Source organism: Crinia signifera, chromosome 2, assembly GCF_055691185.1.
Source record: "Crinia signifera chromosome 2, ASM5569118v1, whole genome shotgun sequence".
NCBI classification, from domain to species: Eukaryota; Metazoa; Chordata; class Amphibia; order Anura; family Myobatrachidae; genus Crinia; species Crinia signifera.
In genome coordinates, this window is record NC_139218.1 from 63,976,278 (window position 1) to 63,995,342 (window position 19,065).

The window sequence follows — 19,065 nt, forward strand, 5'->3', positions numbered from 1 at the left end:
TGGTACTCTCATGGGTAGGATGAACAAACAAGGATCTGATGGTATTTGTAAGGATCCTGCACCACGTTTTAGTATTCTGTAGCTTCTACTTTAGGAGTAACCAGCAATAGCTCAAAGGAGCCTCAATTTCTTTCTAGGTCACTAAGCTAGTAGTGAAAACAGGATCCTCAAACAGTAGTTGATGCCAAGAACAAACAAACAGACAAATACTGTATTTTATTTATGTCTCATCTGAATAGTTCATAACATTCTCTAGAAATATATTCCTCAAGAAAAAAATTCTATGAACAGATACAAACTTAACAGTTGTATTATACAGTATGTATAGATATCTTCCAGACATTTCCCATTCTGCCAAGAGTAACCTACTGTATGTAGTGTGCCCAAGATGGCTTCCTCATCTGGTACTTTAATGGGTAGGATAAATAATCCTTGGAATTTATGTCCCAAAATGAATGATTCGTCCTTGCATTATCTTAATTTATTTCTGGATTATCTTCAAATGTAAACCTCTGTAAAGTACCTTACATCCTTTTGAAGAAATGCACTATATAAATAAAATCATCATTATAATTTATGAAAGCCCCTAACATGATATAAAAGGAATTACCATCTCAGATATATACTCGGACAGAGAACACTGTCAGAAGTGAACTTACATAGAGATAAAATTAAAATGGGACATTATTGATTATGTAGCTTATTGACAATACAGCAACTTTGTCAACACCATGTTTCACTTTCTTCATGTATACTTATATCAAATCTCTTATAATCCCCTCCTATTGGCACTCATGGGCATTGGTTTTTCTACATTTCCACCAAAATTGTTACAATTGATCTCCCAAATTCCCTCTCCTGCTACTGTTCCACCCCCTATTATTGGATAATCCACCATTTGATTTTACTACATTACCTCCAAACTTGCTACAATCTATCTCCTCCCAAATTCCCTGTACTGCTTATGCTGTTCCCAGTGTCGGAACTTGTGGGTTGTGGGCCCAGGTGCAAAAACTTAATGAGGGTCAAGTTCACAATATGCAACATGGCAGTGAATGACAGGGAGAGGTAGAGGGTGACAGGGAGAGACAGGTTCACTCTAGTTCACTCTTTCTGACAAAATCCTTCTTAGATGGACAAAACCATGTGCACTGCAGGGGGGCAGATGTAAAATGTGCAGATAGAATTAGATTTGGGTGAGTTATTTTGTTTCTGTGCAGGGAAAATACTGACTGCATGATTTTACACTTCAATATAGATCTCACTTTGAAGAAAAACCCCACCCAAATCTAATTCTCTCTGCACAAGTTAGATCTGCCCCACCCGCAGTGCACATGGTTTTGTCCATCTAAGAAGGATTTTGTCAGAAAGAATGGACTAGAATAACCCCCATGGTTTTGTCCATCTAAGAAGGATTTTGTTAGAAAGAGTGAACCAGAATAACCCCCAGGGTGAGGCAGAGTGTAACAGTTGAAATTTGTTGACTGTTGAAAATTCCTAGAGGAAAGTTGATCTAGTTGACCTCCCTATGGAAAAAGATTCTTGTATTTCAGTTTATCTTCTTCTTCCTTATCTTGCATTCTTGACTCCAGCAACCTGATTTCTTTCTTGACTTGACGTTTCATAGTTGGGTCCATTTCCACTACTTTCTCAAAATCTTGTTTTGCTTCTGTTTCATTCCAGACTTCGGCATTGGCTTTACCCCGAAGATAATAAGCCTTCGCCAAACCTATGATAGATATAAACAGCAAATAAAAATTTAGACTAAAAGATTTTTTTTAAAGGAATAAATGTATTCTTCATTAAACTAATTTCTATTGAATATTTTGAAAGTATCAAATATAAACATACATATAAAGGGAAAACAAGTTAACCCATAATTCCTCAATGTTTATAATAAAAGTACCCTTTTGTGACCCAATAGACAGTAAGTTAAAATAAAATTGACATATGATAGAAGCAATAACACCTGGCACCGAGAGCCCCCTCTTAGACAGATCTCAGGCCAGTGCCAGGGTTTTAAACACCCCCTGCAAACTATACATTTTTGCCTCACCTCCCATACTTATAAATAGTGGTCCAACATAGAATGGGTGTGGTCACACAATTGAAATTGCTTCACACATTAGCACAGTCATATTCTCATTACACCACATGTAGTGCCCCTGATTCATATTGCACTACTATGTAGTAGCTTACTCTCATAGTAGTAAACCTTTATTCAAGTTACGCTACACACGCTACAAAATATCAATACTAGTGCTGCTTATACACATATCTGTATCTGTTACTCCAGCTGCTCACTGCCCATGTCCCTACAGCAGCTCCATGCTGTCTGTCCCTCCAGCAGCTTCCCCTCTTTTTTGTGTCTCTCCATTCCCCTCTCACCCTGTCTTCAGCATGCACATAGCCCGCTCCTCCTAGTGGCACTTCTTCACTTTAGCAGTGGTGATGGCATGACATCACATACACCATGCCAGAAAAGGAAGCCACTGGGTCAGGCTGTTCTGTTGCAATTACCATGCAGGGCAGGTGGTAGAATTCAGTTCCACCCCACTCCTCCCACTTTAACTCCTGTCCCCCCAGGCTGACTATTGTATTGGGTATCTGCAAGCCTGTCTGTTCTCCTAGAAGTCTGGAAGTACTCCCCAAAATGTAAATGTATCTCAGGCATTTCCTAAGAGTATTCTGTTACAGTATGTGGTACAATGTGTTCCTCAGAAACCTGTGACATAATAAAAATGAACCACAGCTAAAATATGTGCACAATGAGAGGGCATAGCAGCACTCTCTCCACTGGCCCTCGTGGACCGTCATGAGGGAGAATAGCCCCTGTTGGTCCTCATCTAGACCACTGTGTCCAGTTCTGGAGGCTATATCGCCAAAAGTATATAAATACACTAGAATTGTACATGGCATAACTCCCAAAACTTACCTGAAAAGACTAAAAAAATCTCAATATGTATAGTTTGGAGCAGAGAAGGGAAAGGGTGGACATGACCGAAACGTTCAAATATATGAAGGGTTTTAACAAGGATGGAAACATTCTTCAAATGAAGGGAAGTACATGAGGACATGCACTGAAACTAGAGGAAGGTAGCTTCAGGGGAAATCTGAGGAGAAATTACTTCACAGTAAGGATAGTGGATAAGTGGAATAGCCTCCTATCAGACGTGGTAGAGGCTAAGACAGTATAGCAATTTAAACATGCATGGGATAGACATAATGATATCCTTACAAATAAATACAATTCAAATAGTGTTTAAGGGTAACAGCATGGTTAATAAAGGGGCAGACTAGATGGGTCCAATGGTTCTTATCTGTCATCATCCTATGTTTCTATGTTACATGCTTGCACCATAATTTGACTTGCACGTATATTATGGTGGAAGCAACTCAAAATACAGATGTACAGTAAGTAACAGTACAATTTTGCAGCTAGAACTTTATATGTACATATGGGCCACAAATGTGTCCAACTGTAAGAGAGTCCCATTAAATGTAATGTTAGGAGGATGGGAAGGAGATACAGCAAGCAATGGAGTCAGTTAAATATGATGCAGTTTCTTTTGTGAGTAAAAGGTAAAATCTAATATTTAAATGGCTATCATCATGTATATGAAGGAGTTTTCTTTAAAAGTATGTTATATTTGCTTTAATATTATATATATCATTTACTATGCCCTGCTAAAATATATTTGGAGCAGATTGAATATTAATCTCCTCTGAGTGGAATTTTTTTTTTAATCTGAAGAAAGGAGATTAAACCTTTGAGTCATTCAGAAAACCATTTGTTTCTTATAAAGAGCTACAGTACATCAAATTAATTACACTTAGATGGAAAGAGTGCTCTCATAGGCTGTTATGTACACTGCATGATTCCAAGATGTGATATATGAAATATTGGATCTGTAAATTGGGCATTTTTCTTTGAATCAGTGTCCTTCAAATCCTCCTTCTTTGAAGTAGCGTTAATCTCCCAGCTCAGAAGAAGCTAATCTTTGGTTGTAATACACTTACAGATTTACAATTGTCAGTGGAACAAGGAGGCACAAAGAATCTTAGTGAGACTTTTTATTGTATAGATCTCCAAGAAGGAAAATGTATTGCTAAAATAAACACCTGTCCCCAATGGGTTGGGATCATTTGGTCTACAGCATGATGGACAACAGTCATTAGGTCGACACCATTAGGTCGACATGGGAAAATGTCGACATGGGTCTAGGTCGACATGGGAAAAGGTTGACATGGTTATAGGTGGAAAGGTCATTAGTTTGACCAGTCGTTAATTCGACAGTATCGTACAGGAAAAAAGTAATAAAACAACCGGCGCTTCACCTCAAAGCGGCTGCACGAATCTCTGGAATTAGCAACTACAAACTGCTAAAACAAACAAGTACATATAGAAACAAAGATGGTTTAGAGATCTCTGCGCTGCTTATCCTCTCAATTGCGATGGTCAATATTGTTGTCTCAAACAAGGGTTTTTCTGTGTCCACCAAAGATGTTATTTCTTGGGTGAAAAGGTGAGTCTCCACATAAGGGTCTCCACATAAGAAAAAATAAGGAAGAAAAAATAATAATAATAGCATCACAGAAACCACTTCACCTCAAATTCTGCATTGAGCCCATTAGGTTTCAGTGAATTTAAATCGTAGATGCATCGCATAAAGAATTTTTGTGGTATATCTTTAGTTAAGGAAGATTGGAGAAATAATAACAGAGATACTAGACTAGCACGAAAGGAGATGCGATGCATCTACGATTTAAATTCACTGAAACCTAATGGGCTCAATGCAGAATTTGAGGTGAAGTGGTTTCTGTGATGCTATTATTATTATTTTTTCTTCCTTATTTTTTCTTCCTTTTTACCATAAGTGCAACAGAATGGCTGCATAGACATGGAGTGTATTAAACAGACAAGGCTGGGTGTGTACCTCTGGTCAGCATGTGACTCGGTGTAGCCAATAAGGGGCATCAGGTTTGGCCTGTTAGCTGAGATAATAGTGCAGGAGTGGGAGGAGCTTTCCTCTTTCTCCTGTGAAGTTTCTGTGAGTAGCTGTGTGCCCCTGCGCTCTGCTCCCCCTTTAGCTTTGCTGTGTTTTGTGAGGTAAAAGTTACTGTTAAATCACTGTAGGCTATTACTGGTTTGTTAACAGGTTATTTTACGGTGCATTAATAGTTTTTCTGACACTGCTGCAATGCCCAGAAGTGCTCCCCGCCGCCCTGCCCGCTCCATTAGGCCTCCTGCCCGTTATGCCTCAGAGGAAGGCCCAGGCTTAGCAGGCGCTGACGCACCTGAACTCCCCGGTAGGCCTTGGGCGCTGGCTTCTCACTCCGGGACCCGTCGGGCTGCCGGGGCTGGTCCTAGAGCCGGCCGCACTACCCGTGCTGGTCTGGCTCGGGGGGTGGCTTCCGTGGGGCCTGCGGCTTCGGGTCTGAGGGCCGGACGCCGGGGTGTGACGTCGCGCGGCGGGCGGTCGTCCTCTGGATGCGCTCGCCGCGGGGATGGCGGTGCCGCCGGCGGCGGCTCTGGGACAGTGCTGGGGGGTAGCGGGCGGCCTCCATTTGGTGCGGGGACTGCACGAGGCGCTACACGCCGCCCACCAGTGGCGGACAGGCCAGGCCGCGCGAGGGGGCGGGGGTACCTGCAAACTGGTCTGCAGCGTGGACGCGGTGTAAGCAGAGCCCAGAACAGGATTGTCACTGAGGCTCCTGCGGTGGTGGCGCCTGCGCCTGACCCTGAGACACCATTTTACGGGTACAGACCCTCCTGGGAGCATCAGGCCACGGAATCAGATGCCATTCAGGGTGATGCTGATACAGGTGGGGAGGGGTCACATGGGAGACGGCCGTCGGCCCGCGGTGGTCGCCATGGGGCTAATACAGCACCCCGGGGGGCCAGCGGGTCTGGTTTTGCAGCTCCCGCATTTGACCCTGCACTGCTCTCAGCAGCCCTGTCATCCATGGCCGGGGCTCTGGCTCCACTGGTGGAAGGGGTACCGGGTGGATCTGGTGTTGCGGGCGGTAGTGGGCGTACCACTAGGGGACAGAGCAGAGAGCCCATACCTGGCTGCTCTGAATTTGTTAGAGCATTTGGGGGGCGTAGGCCCAATGATGAGCAGTATCCCGGAGGCAGCAGTGAGGGGCCGGCAGCTAGGCCCAGGCGTTTGCCCACGCGGTCCCCCGGTCCCCCTCCCTATGTTTCCACAGGTGCTGATGAGCAGGATGTCATATGGGACGAGGAGAAAGCGGGTATTGATGATGATGATGTTGATGACGACACCTGGGAGGAGGAGTTAGACTCGTCAGGTGAGGCCTCATCAGATGGGGACGATACAACTAAGGATGATTCTGGTTCTGGGGATTCTAATTCCACACATCACTCTTCCTCCTCATCCTCCTCTTCTGCTGGGGGGTCTGATACGGGTAGTAAGGCCAAAGCCTGTAAGAGGGCGGCTAAGTACGCAAAGAAGGAGGCCAGCAGGCTCTCCAGCAGTAAGAAGCGCAGGAGAGCAGCGTCTTTATCTAAGAGGGAGCGTAAGAGGAGAAATCTCCCGGGTATGGTACACTGTGACTATACTGCTGTCCTGAGAGGATTGAGGGAGAGCTGCAGGAGAAAAATTGAGAAAGGTGACTTTGTGGACCTTTTCAGCCTGACGGATGAGGCCAAGAAGGCTTTCAAGGTAGCCAAAGGGAAGGGAGGCATTGGTGCTGAAGCCTTCAGGTCATATGATAACTGGCTGTCAGGTTTTTGTGTCTTTGCCGCATGCTATCTTGAGGATAGGCCTGGTGAACATATGAACATCATCAGGTATATCCACATGATACATGACATGTACAGAAAGTATGGAGGAGTGGCGTGGCGAACATATGATGAGCAGTTCAGGCGCAAGCAGGACTGCTTGCATATTATTGATTTTGGTTGCAAGGATGTGGAAGTCTGGATGAAGGTGGGGAGAACGCACACGGTTGGGATTGAAGGTGCTCATCCGGCTCCTCCTCCTCCTTCTTTGCCACCAACATCTCAGCGGGCCATTGCAGATGGTACCTCGGCTAAGCGCTTCCCCCAGGGGAATAGGCCTTTTGCACCGGGGTCAGCAAGAGGGAAGTGTTATGCATTTAACAACTCTTGCAACCTAGGGCAACGCTGCAGGTACAAGCATATCTGTATTAATTGCTCTGGGAATCACCCGTCCTCGGGTTGCTTTCGGGGAGGCCGCCCCGGTAGAGGGGCCATCACCCCGGCGGCCGCCCGTGGCTCTGGATCCGCCCCAGCTCGCTAGAGCACCAACCCCGGTTCAGGTCGGAGCCATGGGCCCATGGCTCCGGCTGTATCCGGACAGGGAGGCTGCTGATTTCCTGTCTAAGGGTTTTAAGGAAGGTTTTCACCTACCTATACAAGGTGATGTGTTGGGCGGTTCTTTTAGAAATTTGCAGTCGGCTCGTTCATTGGCCGTTGTTTTAAGAGAGAAAGTGGAGAAGGAAGTGCAGTTGGGAAGGATGGCTGGTCCTTTCCGGGCCCCTCCATTGGCGAATTTGATCATCTCGCCGGTGGGGGTGGTACCCAAAAAGGTTCCCGGAAAGTACAGGTTGATCCAGCATTTGTCTTATCCTGCAGGGTTTTCTGTGAACGACGCCATCCCAGTCGAATGCTGCTCCGTGAATTATCAGTCATTTGATGATGCATTGGAAATGGTACAAGCTTACGGAAGGGGGGCTCTGATGGCGAAAATCGACGTCGAGTCCGCCTTCCGGCTTTTACCTCTGCACCCTGATGCATTCAGGTACATGGGCTTCCGCATTGGTGAGGAATACTTCATTGACAAGTGTTTGCCGATGGGGTGTTCTGTATCCTGTGCCTTCTTTGAGAGGTTCAGTACCTTTTTGCATTGGTGTGTGGAGAGGCATGCAGGGGTGAGCGGGATCGCTCATTACCTGGATGACTTCCTCTGTGTAGGCCCAGCAGACAGCGAACAGTGTGCGGATCTTCTGTCTGCTGTGCGTAGTCTGTTTTTGCAATTTGGTGTCCCAATTGCAGAGGAAAAGACAGAAGGGCCTGTTACCTGCTTGTCTTTTATGGGGATTCAGATTGACTCGGAGCTAGGACATTGCAGTCTCCCGCAGGATAAGGTGACTAAGTTGAAGGAGACAATAGCATGTTGTCACTCGGCGCGCAAGGTAACGCTACGCCAGGCCCAGTCACTTTTGGGTCAGCTGAACTTTGCGTGTCGAGTGATACCCATGGGCAGACTTTTTTGCCGCAGAATGGAGCGGGCAACCGCTGGGGTAGCCAGACCTCATCACTTTGTGCGTTTGTCCGCCGAAATTAGGCGTGACCTAACTGTCTGGTCTTCCTTTTTGGAGGATTTTAACGGTATACGCATATGGCTGGCCCCGGTGGTTGACAGCTCCAGCTATATACCGATGCAGCCGGTTCCACCGGTTTCAGTTGCTTCTTGAATGGTAGCTGGTGTGCTCAGGCCTGGCCTGAAAGTTGGGTGAATGAATGAAGGCCTCAACAGGGACATGCTTCTTTTGGAACTCTTCCCAATCATGGTTGCTATGGAGGTTTGGGGCATGCGTTTGGCTAACCGCAATGTGCTATTCTGGTGTGACAACTACAGCGCAGTGCATGCAATTAATAACCAGAAGGCCAAATCGCTTCTTGTGTTGCGAGTTCTGTCACAACTAACCTTGCAATGCTTGCGGTATAACATCCTGTTTAAAGCTAAGCATGTTCCTGGCGTACAAAACGAGGTGGCTGATGCGCTGTCGCGCTTCCAATGGGAGCGCTTTAGATCCCTGGCTCCCAATGCTGATGCTGTTGGGGTCTCGTGCCCGCTTTATGTTTGGCAGGTCATCGGGCCGGACTGGAGGGGCTAGCAGAGTTGTCGGTGGCTCCGGGTACTCTTAAAACCTACCGGCAGGCTTGGTCGGAATGGGAAACCTTTTCCGGAGGGTCTGCACACTCAGGTAGGCGGAGCCAACGGCTCTTGCTGTCTTTTCTATGGGGCTTATACAGCGCTGGCAAATCTAGGGCGTTAGCTTCGCGGTACTTAGCAGGTATAGCATTTTTTGCGCAGCTTAAAGGGCTCCCCGACTTTACAAAGGGATTTCTGGTGCGCAAGGCTATGAAAGGTTGGTTACGGGCGGCCCCTGCCGCTCCCGATCATAGGCGCCCCATAGTAGTTTCCATGCTTCCTTCTCTGTTAGAAATGGTTTATAGTTACGCGGAGTCCGCGTTTGAGGCTCTTTTATTTCGTTTAGCCTTTTCTATGGCTTTTTATGGAGCTTTGAGAATTTTGGAATTAGTTGCTCCGTCTAAACACAAAGAGGCAGCGCTGCTGGATACCGATGTTCGCATAGAAGAACAGGCGCTATGGTGCAGGATCAGGCGCTCTAAAACAGATCAGCTAGCAAGGGGAACTTGGGTGTCAATGCCCCCCGTGTTGCCCGCATCTGTTTGCCCTGTGGCTTTGGCGAGGCAGTATGCCCAGGTTAGACCGGTTGTGAGAGGGTCATGGCTGCTGCATTATGATAAACTGCCATTAACCAGGTACCAATTTAATTGGATGATGAGGCATTGCTTGAGCGGGTTGGGCTTTTCACCGGGGGACTTTGGCACCCATTCCTTTAGGATAGGCGCAGCAACATCAGCGGCTGGAGCAGGTTGGCCGGTGCAAGATATCAAAGCTTTAGGTAGATGGCGCTCGGCTAGCTATAGGAAGTACATTCGTCCGCATTTAATGCTATGTTAATTCTGTGAATGTACGGTTTCCAGCTAAGTGGTTGTACTCCTGTGTTACCCCCCCCCCCCCCCTCCTTTTAGTCATCCTACTCGGGGATTAGCTACGCTCTGTTGTTGGGCCAGCGTCCGGAGTTTTCACGCTTTTTTACCTGATCTGACGGACTGAATTCGGCTTATCACTAATTCGGCTAATTCGGCTCCAATTAAGAGTCCCTCAGCAGGTTCAGACGTTTTTTCCTCCGGCCGAGTAATTTCCTGTGTTCCTTCATCCCCGTCCATTACCTTTCCCTCCCCCTGTTCGTCATCATACCTTTTGTGTCTAGGAGTGGCTTCAATGTGATTGAAGCAGTTCTACCGCACCAAATTTGTGCACCAATTCTGAAATTTTTTCTTTTTGGCAGATCCTCATAATAAAATGCATTTACCTGTCCTTTAAAACAATATTAACAGTCTTTATACAATTCTTTCCTCCAGGTGTGGGCAATGACAATCGTAAAGTCTGGGTGGTAGGTCATTCCTTCATCTACTGGTCGGGTAGGCTCGTGGCTTCAGGGGATAGTCCTTTGTTGGACCACTGTCACCTGGTGCGCTGGCTTGGTGTGAGGGGAATGTCCTGGCGCAAGCTAAGGTCTTTCCTTCTGGAGAATGTGAGGCTGTATGGTTTGCCAGAGATCTTGGTGCTGCACTTAGGTGGCAATGACCTTGGGAAAGTGTCCCAGTTGAAGTTGTGGGCCTTGATCCTGAGTGATCTGGCCGCAATTAAAGCATCATGGCCCAGGTGCACGTTGGTGTGGTCATATATTGTCCCTCGCCTGTGTTGGAGAGGAGCTAGGGACTGTAGGGCTGTGGACGAGTCCAGAAAAAAGTTGAATGCTGCCATTGCACGTTGGGTCCTGCAGGCTGGTGGTTATGTAGTCCCACATGAGCGTATTCGGTTTAGACATCACCAGCTTTTCAGGCCCGACGGGGTTCACTTTGTGAGGGCAGGTTTATTCCTGTTTGTTGAGGATCTGCTAGAAGTAATCGCTGGGTTGCTTTAGTTTGGTGGCGGGGCGAGGACTCCGGGACCGGTGTCCTCGCTTTGGCGGGAAAGAACGGCAATTCCATAGATTTTAAGGCTTGATTAAGTTAGTTTTCCTGCATATTTGCCTTGTTTTAGGTGCGCTCACCTCTCATTGGCTTAGGCCTTCGCTGGACTACCCGCCCGGGGGCAGCGACCCCCACCCGGATGGGTGGGGTTGTCAATGTAGTAGGTAGAGTGGAGACCACTGTTGATGAGTTAGGCTGAATTATGCAGGATTAGTTTTGGGGTGGAGCTTAGAGTTAGAGCCGTTCTTTCTGGCCACCAAATTAAATCAAATTAATTAAATAATAAAATAAAAACAAAAATTAGCTTAAATTATTTCAAATAAAATTCAGCTAACAAATTCTGCCAAACCTATGTCTCCGAGTCTTTATTTCTGGTTCTGAGTGTTTTATTTGTTAACTTATCATTCTACACATGCCAGGGGCCACACATCTGCCGTTAGAATGTTTAGTGCAACAGAATGGCTGCATAGACATGGAGTGTATTAAACAGACAAGGCTGGGTGTGTACCTCTGGTCAGCATGTGACTCGGTGTAGCCAATAAGTGGCATCAGGTTTGGCCTGTTAGCTGAGATAATAGTGCAGGAGTGGGAGGAGCTTTCCTCTTTCTCCTGTGAAGTTTCCCCGCCCTCCCTCCCTATAAAAGTTGTTTTTCTCTATTTTGGGGTGGGGTGTTTGAGCGCGTTAGCTGACAAGCGGGAAAGAATGGCAATTCCATAGATTTTAAGGCTTGATTAAGTTAGTTTTCCTGCATATTTGCCTTGTTTTAGGTGCGCTCACCTCTCATTGGCTTAGGCCTTCGCTGGACTACCCGCCCGGGGGCAGCGACCCCCACCCGGATGGGTGGGGTTGTCAATGTAGTAGGTAGAGTGGAGACCACTGTTGATGAGTTAGGCTGAATTATGCAGGATTAGTTTTGGGGTGGAGCTTAGAGTTAGAGCCGTTCTTTCTGGCCACCAAATTAAATCAAATTAATTAAATAATAAAATAAAAACAAAAATTAGCTTAAATTATTTCAAATAAAATTCAGCTAACAAATTCTGCCAAACCTATGTCTCCGAGTCTTTATTTCTGGTTCTGAGTGTTTTATTTGTTAACTTATCATTCTACACATGCCAGGGGCCACACATCTGCCGTTAGAATGTTTAGCATCTTTTATCCCTAGATTTTTGGTATATATAGTAGCTCTAATGGGATGTTTTGTATATTTTTCTATTTTTCCATTTTTATATTTATATCTATATGCATAGATCTTTATGGATTTTTTGTATTTTTCATGTATTTTTTATGTATATCGGAAAAACATTCCTGTATAAATATATGCACATGCACTTTGTTGAATGGAAACCGGGTATCTTTTATGCAGAGTTTTAAAAAAACTCCTCTTTGTTTACAAAGAAGCGTTTCCATAGTGACGTTTTGTATTAATGCACGACGCCATGTTGTTATTTTCACATCAGGTCAGTTGGGCGCTGTCACCACACACTGTTTAGACGCGTCCAGACCACGTGATGTTTGTTTACATCACATGGTCCTTCTTTCTGATTACTGAGTTACCTCTGACGCACTCGACGTCAGGACCGGATATGGTCAGAACGATCATGTGACCTGATCGTCAGAGCTCATCTCCGCTACTTATCATATCAGCGCGATCCCGGTTCCACGGGAAGCGCTGAGGCGACAGTTTAAACGGCGGCTTTTAGATACACTGGGCTATATTTTTGTTACCATATTTTCGGATAGATTTTACATGATACGTACTGTCCCCGCATTTCACTTCCGGGTGATTACCACTTCCGGTTAAGGGGGATAAATATCATGGGTACACACACTTATACCCCTTTCACATCGCACTTTTAAAACGGTATATTGACGTTTTTTTCCCTTTTTAAAACGTTTAAGCCTGCACTGTGAATGCACCACAGCCAATTTACCGTTTCAAGTTAACTGGCATTTCGAACCGTGTAAAAAGCAGAGTCCTACACGGTTCCTTGCCGTTTTTTGTGCAATGTGAATGTGTACAGTTTGTCTGAAACGGTATTTCAGGCAAACAACACAAGCACAAGCACAATTTGTGGCGCCCCCTCCCCTCCTATATGTCACACAGGACACACAATCACACTAGAACCCGTTACACAAACAACAACACAGCAACACAATATACAGCGCACAATAAGATCAATATCTGCTTTGCAAATGACGCGCGTGGAGTAATTACGGGAGGTGCAGCAGTAATTATCTATTCCATCCATCAAGCATCCCCTATCCCATCTCGTTACCTAATTACAATTTAATTGTTTGTTTGTGGCCGGTAAGATGAGCCCTCGGCATACGCCCGTCCGGCCCTCTCCTCACAGCTGCCGCTCGGTGCCCAGTACTGTGAGCGCAGCGTGTCATACTAGGAGTAACAAATTTCCCTACAAACACAATCCTTTCTTAAAGGACCCCTGTACCCCAAATTCTTACAAGAGTGACTCCCCAAACAGACACACACCTCGCAGAAACTAGCCCTGATCATGTGTCAGCCTCGGGTTATGAACACTGGGACAACACAGCCAGCTGCAAATGGGTGATATGATAACAGAGGACAATAACGGTCAGTCAGGAAAATGCAAGAGCGCATATGACAGGCAAAAGGCACACACTGCCTTGAAACGTGTTCTGGATGAAACGTTTCAAGTGCTATGTGAATGACACTTAACCGGTATTTAAAACGGTAATCTGGGTCACTGTTAAGGCTCTGACCCGTTTTAATTACCGTTTTAAAATACCGGTTTTTAAAACGTGTCTGCGATGTGAAAGGGGTATTACACTCCACCTTGAAAAAGACGCCTGGAGCGTCGAAACATGTTGGAGGAGTGTTTTTAGAAGGCCACCCACGTCACAGAGGACCAGGTTGAGACTGCAGCAGGAGCTACCCGGGTTTCCATCCTTTTCCCTGCTGTTATATCCCTGACCTACGGTACGAGGCTTGGCCTGTCATTTTAACTACTTTGTTTTGTAAATAAAGCCTGGTTGTTTATATCATATCTGCACCATGAGGAGATATCTTCTTTATTGCATATGACATCTCACCTACCCTGAACAAAGCTAAAGAGAAAGATACCTTTGTTTGATTGGCTCCATTTTCCCATCACGTAAGACAGTGTGAGCATTGTTTTTTGGAGTCAGCAAAGATACCTTTCTATGTGTATCTTAAGCTATATGCATGTAAGCACATGTAAGCTAACATCGTTTTGAGCACTAGCTGGTGGTCCCATAAAGATACCCAGATAGGATTGTCACACACGCTATTTCTTGTAAGCACGTGTAAGCCTTCCACATTGGGATTTTGGGATCCCCTCTTTTGGATTAATATTCCATATATTGTTTACAAATATAATTGTGCCTGACAGCTTGTTTTTTGCTGTTTCTCTTTCCTGTCCCTTATGTGGAGACTCACCTTTTCACCCAAGAAATAACATCTTTGGTGGACACAGAAAAACCCTTGTTTGAGACAACAATATTGACCATCGCAATTGAGAGGATAAGCAGTGCAGAGATCTCTAAACCATCTTTGTTTCTATATGTTAATTCGACAGTGTCTAGATCGACACTCAAAAGGTCGAAATGGGGCTTTTAACTGTTTTTTTTTACCTGAATGTCAACACAGTCAACATGGACACAGTTTAAAGTGCACCGCATCCCCTCGCATCACTCGCAATTCGTCGGGCAAGGTGCCTCGCTACGCAAGGCACACTATTTTATTCTCCCACCATGCCCTAGTGGATGGTAGGGCATGAAATACCGCCTGTCGGCACATGTTGGCTCAAAAAACAGTGAAAATTCTACCGCAATTCACGCAATTTGGCCGCAACAATTCCGGATGAGGGAGCTGGTGCATTGTCATGGTGGAAAAATAAAATAACCTATAAATCAATCTGAAATTTGGTATGGCGTTGATTGAAAGTTTGTAGGACACGATAGTAATACCAACTTTCCTCAGCACCGCCACCTGTCTTCAAACACAGGTACTTATTGATCCACCCTCATATATATATATTTATATATAGAGAGAGAGCAATTAGAGCATGCAATTTAACATTGTATTCCAATTTTTTTATGCCCAAATTATTAGTTAGTTGTACCTGAATAGAGCCACGTTACTCTCCAACATACAAATGCAAACGCATAACATAATTTACAAGCCACTTTCCCAATTTCTTAATCCCAATTCACAAAGTATCTCTGGTCATATTCAATGTAATCCCTGGTAGGCTTTGGTCTACCACTGCCCTGTCCTATCCATTATCCATGTTCTTCCTGCACAGCCAATTGGATTAGATATATTCCCTACGCTTAGAACAGTGACACGCCCATTTTCTCATTTCTTATTTCACTGTGCTGTACATGACATTCTTACAAGTTAATTAGTGTACAGATGCAGAAACTCGGACAATCCATGGGTTAATGACAAAGCTATGCACTGGGCAAAAGTTATAAACCATATAAAAAAGAAGCTTACGGCTTGACAGTAGTACAAGTAAACAGTGCCATTGTGCTCCAGGCTTAGCTACACTAGTATTCAGTTTAATATACTGTTACCTTTCTGATTTAGGAAGTGATTCTGGTTGGTTTGCAAAAGCAAACTCCTTCTTTAATGGACAAAACCATGTGCACTGCAGGTGGTGCAATGTAACATGTGCAGAGAGAGTTATATTTGGGTGAGTTATTTTGTTTCTGTGCAGAGTAAATACTGGCTGCTTTATTCTTATGGTGTGTACACACAGTACAATTTGCCATTCAATTTTGACTATATAGTCAAAATCGTATCCGGATCACATACTGTACAGTAGACATCCAATGGAGATCGAACATGTTTTTAACCTTTCAATCCCCATTCGATGCCGATGCATGCTACTGATCAGCAGAATTCGAATAGCCAAATAGACAGTGCAGCAACGACTATATGCTGTAGTACAGATCAAATCGGTATCGAATAGCAAGGCTATCGCACCGTGTGTACACACCATTACACTCCAATTAAGATCAGGGTTGCCTACCCTACCGGAATGGCCGGGAGGGTCACGAAAATCGGGTGCGCAGGCAATTGTGTGCTGTTTTTGTTATTTTCATTATAAATTGTATTTTGATTTGTGTATCACAGTGTGTTGCTTTGCAAGCCCTTGTGAGGGCTACAACTCACACCTGTGCCGCAGTGAGTTACACCCCACCTTGGGAGTTCTCACTCTCTCTGACTCCTCTCCTTTTGAGAGCCAATAGTGGTGACTATGTTTCCCCTGGTCTAAGGACAGGGACACAGTTTACCCATAGCCAACTCACCCTCCCCCTACATCTAGGGGTTCTCTGGGGTTGATGTCCCTCTGTCATTGTTACAGATGAGACACCCCATTTGAGACTCCAGGGTAAGATATATTTGGTACCTGTACCAGGTGATCTACACTGCATTTGGGTCCTAGGAGGCACACGAGTGAGTTACTAGTGGTGACGTTGTTTCCCCCTGTTTTTTGGGGGGGCACACTTCGCCTCAGAACCCTCACTCGCGTTTGCCACAGGCGACACTATCAGGCACTCGGGGGAAGAGCTCTCTCTGTTATTTATAACAGACAAGACACCCCAGTAGCGGATTTTTGTCATATACAGCCTTGTGGCATTTGTGTTACAGATAGCATCAATTCATCGTCAGAGACGACACACGTGTGTATATTAATTTAATTTAAATTATGCCATAAGAGTGGAGTTATTAGAGGTCAGGTGACCCAGCTCCCCTGGCAGCCTAAGACCACTGTTCGTTGTGGACATTGCAGACCCACGGCTTGAACTGAGGCATTCACACACCGTGAATCACTACACATTATTCATTACAAGTGTACAAGTGAACAGCCACACCTGCCTGCCACCTTTGTTTTTATAAAAGTGTGTCATCCCACCCCTGTACGTTATATATGTCTTTTAACTAATTTTCACAGCCTTTTAAAGGTATAATAATAAAAGTTAATTTTTATTGTATGATTTATTCCCTGTGGTGCACCCATACAAGGACACTCTTCTCTCTTCTTTTTCTATGCCCATCTGCACATGGTTTTTGTCCATTAAAGAAGGAGTTGTTTTTGCAAACCAACCAAAATCACCCCCTTAGTCCACACTGCAAAAATACATTCCTACTGGCAGTGAAAGGCCCATGCCCTGCTTATTAGCCTCTGCTGAACTTGACTCATACTATAACTGCACTGGTGGGGTTAAAGTATAAGTACGTATAGTAAGTAAGTATAGTATCTGGCCCTCTGCTCTTATATTAATGTACAGTACTAAGGGTCTGATTCATATTTGTAAGTAAAGCCAAATAAGCAAATAACTTTGTGTCTGGTACAAACCATGGTGCAATGCAAGGGAAGCCAATTTATCAATATATTTCTGTGCAGAATACAGATGTGTCCTATAACAGTTGTTTTGCATATAGCAGCACTCTATATAGGTGCAACGATGCATACACATCACAGTATGTCACATGTATGTGCCACCAGCTTCAATTCTAGATATGCATAGTGGGATTGTGCGCACTCACACTACCTGCTACTGTATGCTGCAATTCGCTTGCTGCGTAGCAAATGTTATATAGCTTTATTTTTACACTTTTGCAATTTAGATTTCTCTTTGAACATACCCCACCCAAGTCTCATCTCTTTGCACATGTTATATATCTGTTGCTTTGATTTTTGCCTGTGGGTCAGAAACCAATCTGATCACATCCAACCTTGGAAAGAGGGCTATCTCCTCAGTCACCCCCTCTGGATCCACCTTTGGCTGATATTACCTGTTACAACTTTCATGCTACTGCACAAACAGAGTTTCCTTTATTAATACTTTTAGGGGGAAATTTGGTACTTGTGTAATAGCAGGGCACCCACTAAGCAAATTGCTTAGCGGACGATTCTGCGTAAGAAATTCGAATTGCATGCGTTTTTTGCGTGCGGTGCGCTCGCATGCGATGCAATGCGATTTCCCTATGTAATTTATTCACTTCACTGTGGCTGCAGGTGTGATGCGATCGCACTGCACTGCAAAATCGCATTCGATCTCATGCGATTTTATAGGGTGAGATGTCATTGACTTTGCTATACATTTGTATGAGATGCAATGAGATTTAGGCACCCCCCACTATCCACACCAGAATGCGTCCTCCCGACCCTTTCTTACCCCCACTATCCACGTCGGCTATTCATTTTATATAGTGTGGCGAGCGCAGCAAGCCACCGAGCCCGAAGCGTGGCGAGGGCACGTGGAATACATGTAAGGTAATCCGCGTCCGCTCGACACACTATACAAAATCATCTCCACGCCGACTGGGGGTGGGTGGGGGTATGAAAAGGTCGGGAGGACGCGGGGCTCCCTGTGCTCACCACACTTCGGGGTGGCGTGGATAGTGGACGGGGGGGTGCCTAAATCTCATTGTATCTCATACAAATGTATAACAAAGTCAATGGCAATGCACCCTATAAAATGGCATGCGATCGCAAGCGATTTTGCGGTGATGTGCGGTGTGATGCGATCGCATCGCACTGCCCGCAGGTAGAGAGCAGTGAATAAAAAACATAGGAAAATCGCATCACATCACACGCAAAAAATCGCATGCGATGCGATTTTCCTATGCATTGCATTGCGATGTGATCTAGTCCAAATTGTATACAATAATTGTACCGTGTATGGGCACTTTATGATGGGAGATCTATTTCACATGGGATATTGCTATGGGTATGTGGATCTTGGGTTGACAATGTCAACAGTCACTCGGTCGACCACTAATGGTCAACAATGACTAGGTTAGCATCTAAGAATGGTTGACATACCCTGTCGACATTGACAGAAAGTCGACACACGCTTAAAGTCAACATGAATAAGGTCGACGTGAGTTTTTCATGCTTTTTTGAGCAAATCAGTGTTTTTTCATACTTTACTATCCAAGTGGGCACAGAGTGTGAATATAATAGTGTGCCGAGTGCATCGCGGCCTGTGAGAGGACGCGGCCTGTGAGAGGACGTGGCCTGTGAGAGGACGTGGCCTGTGAGAGGACGTGGCCTGTGAGAGGACGCGGCCTGTGAGAGGACGCGGCCTGTGAGAGGACGTGGCCTGTGAGAGGACGTGGCATGCTTACACAGTGTTCATATCGACAAAACCATGAAAACCACATGTCAACCTTATACAGGTTGACCATCATCATGTCGAACCT

The 19,065-nt window shown here is 45.2% G+C and overlaps 1 protein-coding gene across 1 annotated transcript in view; it reads right to left on the minus strand.

Moving 5' to 3' along the window:
- Positions 1-1,280: 1,280 nt before the first annotated feature.
- Positions 1,281-19,065, minus strand: part of AIPL1 (AIP like 1 HSP90 co-chaperone) — a 108,836-nt gene continuing 91,051 nt past the window's right edge. The window contains exon 6 of the mRNA XM_083172251.1: positions 1,281-1,729. Coding sequence (XP_083028377.1) covers positions 1,527-1,729 — 203 coding nt within the window. The 3' untranslated portion in view covers positions 1,281-1,526. The remainder of the gene's footprint in view (positions 1,730-19,065) is intronic.